Source organism: Sitodiplosis mosellana, unplaced genomic scaffold (assembly GCF_009176505.1).
Source record: "Sitodiplosis mosellana isolate CC-2019 unplaced genomic scaffold, AAFC_SMos_1.0 Smas_scaffold_44, whole genome shotgun sequence".
NCBI lineage: Eukaryota > Metazoa > Arthropoda > Insecta > Diptera > Cecidomyiidae > Sitodiplosis > Sitodiplosis mosellana.
The window spans coordinates 360,524-367,221 of NW_022595286.1; the positions used below are offsets into that span (position 1 = coordinate 360,524).

At 35.7% G+C, this 6,698-nt stretch overlaps 4 protein-coding genes across 4 annotated transcripts in view; 2 read left to right on the forward strand and 2 right to left on the reverse strand.

Moving 5' to 3' along the window:
• Window positions 1-2,177: 2,177 nt before the first annotated feature.
• Window positions 2,178-2,792, reverse strand: LOC129569789 (uncharacterized). The gene has a single exon (XM_055448953.1). It carries the CDS (start codon window positions 2,700-2,702, stop codon window positions 2,340-2,342), a length of 363 nt encoding a protein of 120 aa, XP_055304928.1. The 5' UTR covers window positions 2,703-2,792; the 3' UTR covers window positions 2,178-2,339.
• Window positions 2,793-3,568: 776 nt separating this feature from the next.
• On the forward strand, window positions 3,569-4,290 carry LOC129569786 (attacin-A-like). Its single transcript, XM_055448950.1, has one exon. It carries the CDS (start codon window positions 3,660-3,662, stop codon window positions 4,185-4,187), a length of 528 nt encoding a protein of 175 aa, XP_055304925.1. The 5' UTR covers window positions 3,569-3,659; the 3' UTR covers window positions 4,188-4,290.
• Window positions 4,291-6,149: 1,859 nt separating this feature from the next.
• LOC129569788 (uncharacterized) lies at window positions 6,150-6,679 on the forward strand. Its single transcript, XM_055448952.1, has one exon. The coding sequence runs from the start codon at window positions 6,198-6,200 to the stop codon at window positions 6,603-6,605; it is 408 nt and encodes a 135-aa protein (XP_055304927.1). The 5' UTR covers window positions 6,150-6,197; the 3' UTR covers window positions 6,606-6,679.
• LOC129569785 (uncharacterized) overlaps window positions 6,557-6,698 on the reverse strand; it is an 11,448-nt gene continuing 11,306 nt past the window's right edge. Inside the window, exon 3 of the mRNA XM_055448949.1 lies at window positions 6,557-6,675. The gene's annotated coding sequence lies outside the window, so the exon portion shown is untranslated. The remainder of the gene's footprint in view (window positions 6,676-6,698) is intronic.

Genomic DNA, 6,698 nt, shown 5'->3' on the forward strand with positions numbered 1-6,698 from the left:
TTTGAAACAAAATTTATAAGAACAATTTGAAAACACGACTGTATGAAACCAGCACTTGCAGATTAATGACAAACTTGTGCCCATTTTATTGGATCAAGTGCCATTTTTCATATCATTTTAACGGATAAATTTCCAAAAATAGACTTCTCAAGATTTTGCATCCACTCAACTGACATCATTCATAATTCCATACGTTATCAAAAACACTGACCACGAATAATACGAAGCGGCCCACGAGTAAACTCGGTTATCACTTATTAATTCATAGAAAACATCACACATGCGTTTTTATTACACAAAAATCCAAGAAAAAAAGATCACGCTGCCGGCAAACTTGAACACGTACAATCGATATCAACGTTTCCTTTTTTGTTTGTGTTCTGACCATATCAGAAAAAGTGAAATAAAAGGTTCTCTTGAGCTGCAGTTTGGCGCTTAACTGACTGTTCGACGACGCCATCTATTGAACGTAATTTCAATTGAAAAAAAGCTCTTTCGTAAAATCGTAAAAAAGAGACTGACGTGTCATCGTTCTCAGAATGGAAAGGAATATAACGGGAAAATTCGCTTTTAATCCCAACACAAGGACATTATGCAATTGAAATGATTTCGAATTTTGTTTGAAGGCACGACATCATTCATGTCACGTTGTTAACCAAAAATTTTTTCTATGAGTCTAGATGTTTGTTTGATTGGCATTTTTTCGATGTAATTTTACTTAAACCACCTCTATTTATAACCATTTTCACCAGTTTGATATCGATTTCAAACAATTCGTTGCGCCATGAAATTGTTTCCCAGTCAAGGTAATAGCTCATCGGAAAGTGTACTCAAAATAATTGATTTCAGCGATTAGGTGAGTAACAAACATAACCGCTTGATTACAAAATCAATAAGGAGACGGAAAAGTAGATTGAATTCAAGTTCAAAAATAAATTATCATGGGAAAGCATGCTTTAAAATTACACAGTTATTTAAAACGATTTAAAATCGGTGCTCGTTTTTTTTATAGAAGGATTAGAATTGGAATCAATTCAAAATGAATTGGTTGTTTATGGTTGAAATGAGGTCTTTTATGAAAATAATTAGTTTCTTATGACTTTGATCCTAATATTCCCAATTCACGTATATGCTGCAACCGGTGAATTGGTTCCCATCGTTCCACTCTTCATTCCTGGAATTAATCAAGCCACACCAATTGGATACATACTCCATTACATATTTCATATCTTTCTCATCGGATTTGTTCCGCTTGGATTTGCCGGCTTCGATTATTTAGTCGCAATAATAATTACAAGTTCGTTGATTTTTTCCAAATTAATTTCGATCGATTTGAAACAAATGAATACGGATTTGAGTGACGAAAACACAAAAATGATCAACGTCGTCAGTCGATTCAGAAACGCTCTTTTGATGCACGATGAAATGGGAGAGTACATGGAACGCACTGAGAGAGTTACATTCGTCATGTTTTTCTTCCATGTTGGAAGTGCGAGTTGCGGTTCAATAATTTGGCTCTATGTCATCTTGGTGGTAATTTTCATTTTTTCATGAGAAGAAGAACATAACATGCAACTTTCAAGTGATTCGATTTTTTTTTGATGAACTTTAGATACATTATTTACCTGCTTTTGGCCTTGAAATTGCAATGCTATTTCAAATTTTCATTGCTTGTTTACTCGGTCATTTTGTCGAGATATCGGTGAGTATTCATTTTGTTAATATCTTTCATTGGTCCTATTTAATTATTAGTAATTTGTTGATTTGGTGATTCAATAACTAAAACGTATGTCGTAAGTAATGTTATTTCATTATTATTTGGCTTTTCAATCGATTTAGTTAAGCATGATCAAATCTACTCTGAAGTTAACCAATTGAATTGGAATGAATTACCCATAAAGTATCAACATTTCTACAAATTCTTCATTCAACGCTGTCAGAATCCAGCTTTGCTAACGATTGGAGGAATTTGGCCGCTCAATTTGAACACTTGCATCAAAGTATGATTGAACATCATTCGAGATACATTCACATTTTGCTAAGCATTTTCTTTTTTTTTTCTTATAGATAGTCTCCAAGATTTATTCGACAACCATGTTCTTTTACCAAAGTATTCAATAAATGGGTCGAGCAAAGACTTTAAGACAAAACAACATATAAAAAATATAAACAATTGCTTTCCGGCTATTCATGAAAAATATTTTATTCTTCTATTTAAATATTGTGCTTATAAATGTGTTTGGTTAAAATGTATTCGTTAAATAAATGAATTGTAGTTCATTTATGGAGAAAATGATATTATAATCTATTTTCAGCACTTAATTTCAAACCGTAGAAAATCACCAACGGTGTGAAATGCCAACGTTTCCTCCATAATTTGGCCGTGAACCACCTCTACCGTAATCTCGGCCGTAGTTGACGTTGGCTTCGACCCTTGTTCGACCATCGTTGCTCTGCCACACTCGGCCAGCCTGAGCATTCACACTTGTTGTTCGACCTTGTTGTTTTATATCAACTCCTGCTTGACCGTTACTCGTCTGGCGTCTTGGACGAGAATGTTCATCGATGGCATCATACGCTTGACCTTCGTAATACGTCGGCTCGAATTGCAGTGCTGACTCTTCTTGGATGTCAATTGCAGCCGCTTGATTAACTGCGACGTTGCAAATTGCGATCAAAACCAAACAGATGAATACTTTCATTTTAAATTTTTCGCTTTATTTGATTTTGAACAAAAATCTCAATGATTCACTTGATCGAACTGAAGAATATTGAACGACTGATGTGGCTGATGCGATTCGGCTTGGCTTAAATACATGAAGTTATCGTTTGTACGATCGCGGGGGATTTTTATGAGAAAAACAGAAATGAAAATAAATTCACTTCGGTTTTTCTTCCAAAAATCCCCTTAACTTGGAAACAGCTTTGCGCATTTAAACCATGCAGAATCACAAGCATAAAGCTACAGTGCGTTTGTGAATTACCGTATGTGATATGAAATCTAAACAGAGAGACTCGAAGAAGAAATATACTCGATTCTACACAGACTCAAACAATTCATTGTATCATATGGTTAGCTGATATTGTAGCGCCGGTACTTTTTTTCAAATTCCGACGAAAACAAGTGTTCATTAGAATTTATTCACAAAACAGTGAATCCCCACAATTACTCTGTGCATCTTCTATGGTAGACAAATCAATAGCATCTGTTTTATCACACAGAGCAAAGCATATCAGCATTTGACGTGCCAACGGCATGTCTACGGTCTAGCCGTCTGTTATACAGCTGCTCATCGTTGAGTACACAAAGCTGTAGTCAATAACTACTTACATATGCAAGTGTGACGCATGCCAAACAGATCATATGAATGGCAGACGTATGATCAACATAGTATGATCAACATATTTGCCGCATACTTATTTAGATCGATGTATTTACATTCATTTGACTAATTCATCGAAGATTTGAGACGAATCTAATTTATTTGACGGGAATTCACATTTTCCAAGCAGATAATTGAGCTAAGGAAGGTGCATGGATAGATTAACACTATAAAAGCGAATCATTTTCACCGTTTAACCGCCATTCGCTTGAACGCAATCAAACCGATCAGTTGAAATCATTTCAGTATAGTGAATATTTTCTTAAATTCGTAAAAATGTTGGTAAAATCGTTCGTTTTATTTTGCTTTGTGTCATTGAGCTGTGCTCAATATCAATACGAAGCTGATAATCTCGAGTTCATACAAAACGAAGAGCCATTATACGAGCATTTGTCAATAATCAGACCACTTCGAGTGCGTCGCCAAACTCTTTATGGTGGTTTGACACCTGGAAATCCTGGAGCAAAGGCTACGATTGGCGCACAAGGTAATATTTTCAACAACAATGGCCATTCATTACATGCTAATGGAGAAATTAGCAAGAATTTCAAACCAACTGGTCCTACGTCAGTCGGAGGTGGAATCAACTATCAAGGACCAAAAGCTGGCGTCTCCACAAATGTGAACCATGTTCATCGCTTTGGTACGGACGTCGGTGTTTCAGGTAATGCCAACATTTGGAAAAGCCCAAACGGACGCACATCGGTTGATGCAAACGCTGGATACAATCGTCATTTCGGCGGCCCAGGCGGCACTGGAAGACCAAATTATAATGGCAACATCAATTTTGTACATCGATTTTAACAACGTATATTCAAAGTTTAGCTATTCAATGAAAGAAATCCATAGTAATATTACATTGTATTTGAAATTTTAATTTATTCAATAAAAAGCTATGAAAATATTTAAAAAAAAACACACTTTTTTCTTTCACAATCTCTATTTTTTCATTCAAATGAAACTAGTATAAAGTTCAGCAGATTGTTGTAAAATAATTTTAACCAACCAGTCAACGACACTGTTACTGATATGATTGATTCAATTATGATACAAGATCAGATATGCATGCGGGAAGAAATTTTCCAATTTGTCCCCTATCTGACATTTTAAAAAATCGGACAATTTCTATCAATGATGTTCTTTTTGGGGTCATTAATAATTTTGCGCCATATGAACATAGAAGCTTCTATAAAAGCATAATAAATTGGAACAGAAATCAGAATTCAATGCTTTACGTGGCCTGAATAACACCGAACATTGAATTTTTCAGTGTTTTTTTTTCAGTTGATGTGTCATGTTATTCGTTGGTATCAGGTGAATCAGCGACTTTTTAGGTTAAAGTACGTGAATGTAAATAAAAAATACATTGTAAATTTGCTTAACACCAGGAAAAATATTAAATTGTCGCGCAAAAAGGTATTACGATTTAAACGTTCGCGTAGAACGACAAAGTTAACGACTTGTTCGAACTTCGTTTCACACATTGAAAATATTCTAAAACTAATAAAATGTGTTATTAACACTCGTTCTTCCGTGTTGTTTTTCAATATTGATGCCTTTGCTGGCTCGCCTCTGTCGCGAATGTTCTTTGATGGCATTGTACACTTTCAGATTGAGTTACGATGATTTTCCAATTCTTCACTATTCAAATGGCCGAAATATTAAATCTCGTGATATTTTCGTGCACCGCATGAGAAATAAATGCTCGCAAACGAGTCAATACAACTTTATCAGCTCAAGTGACGTCACGACGGGGCTCGGTACTTTCAATGTTTGTATAACAGCGATAACATTGAGCATCGTGCTACTGTTTCAATTTCATTGATGCTGATTAAATTGCTGATTGCTTCGTTTTTTAAGATTTCCCACACTTATTCGAACCGTGATGAAGCAAAATTATTCTTGATTTGTCATAGTTTTTTTCGTTGTTGTTGATATAGAGCCAACAGCATTTTACATAGGAAGTTAGAAAAAACGTGTGCTTAAAAAAATTTCATTTAAAAATAAATGAAAGTTTTGTCTATTGTTATTTAAAAAATTACTTTCTGCAGAATTGAGAAACTACCAGCGATATAGAATGCCAATGTTGGCTCCATAGTTTAATTTTTTTAATTTCCAAAATCGTGATCATTGTGAGCATCGACTTCGTTCATGTTTCCTTTGTTGCTCTCCCATATTTGGCCAGCTTAAGCATGCACATTGCAGATTAGTAGTTGTTACGCATTGTATACAACAAACCATAGTTACACATCAACGCCTAATTGACCATTGTTAGCCTAGCGTTTTCGGCTAATCGAATTGCGACGATATGAATGATGGATAATTTCTACAACATATCACACTGCTTCAATACTCTTTCAAATTAGCAATTTATCAACTCAAAAGACGCATTTCTTTCAGTTTGCTCAATTTTTTGCGGGGGTTTTTCTAATTTTCTGTGCACCTCTTTAGTTCAGAAAAAAGTTTTGGCTTTAATTTTAGAATTCAATGGGTATGGTATTGAGTGAAAAATCACCGATTGACTCATCGGTTATCCATTCAAAAAATGGATTACCCACACATCTGCTTAGATGCTGCACGTTTAGCTGAATATTAATGAATTGAACAACGATAACGGTGACTTTTTAACGTTTGTCTATTTTATTTTAAATTCTGTCTCGCTCTCGGTGATTCCCATCTAAACCATAACAAACTCACACATACTACATGACAGCGAGCGATTTAAGTATAAAAGATAGTTTCATTTCCACTTGAGGCATCAAATCAGCCGTAGCATTCGTTGAAAGTGTTACCAGTTATTCGAATCAGTCCAAAATGAATACTTTGTTGTGTGCAACCGTAGTTATTGCTGTCTTTGGCGCAATCGCTTCAGCTTATCCATCGTTTGACGAAGTGGAGGACGCATCTTGGGTTCGCATTCCGAAAACGTTTGTTACGAGCTCAGACATGGAAACTGAAAATCAAGACGAAGTAAAGCCATTGGAACACGGCCGCAGTCGTCGATCACCGGGAGACGATCGAACGAAAATCTATGCCGAAGGCAGTCACGATCGCAGAGGAGGTAGCAATATCTATGTGCAAGGACAGCATCGCGTGTGGCAGAGCCAAAACAAGAAGAATGAAATTCACGCCAACGGACAGTTCGGCCAGCACTTTGGTGGACCAGGTGGTCGGTCACCACCAAGCTATGGCGGTGGCTTGACATACACTCGTCGGTTTTAGAGAAACTGGATAGAGCTTGAAGTTGGGAAAATAAAATTATAGAAAAATAAAAGAAAAATTGAGCTTTCACCTAATTGATTTTGTTTTTATTTT

Coding starts and splice junctions, on each gene's coding strand:
- LOC129569788 (XM_055448952.1), top strand. CDS start 6,198: ATGAATACTTTGTTGTGTGCAACCGTAGTTATTGCTGTCTTTGGCGCA.
- LOC129569786 (XM_055448950.1), top strand. CDS start 3,660: ATGTTGGTAAAATCGTTCGTTTTATTTTGCTTTGTGTCATTGAGCTGT.
- LOC129569789 (XM_055448953.1), bottom strand. CDS start 2,702: ATGAAAGTATTCATCTGTTTGGTTTTGATCGCAATTTGCAACGTCGCA.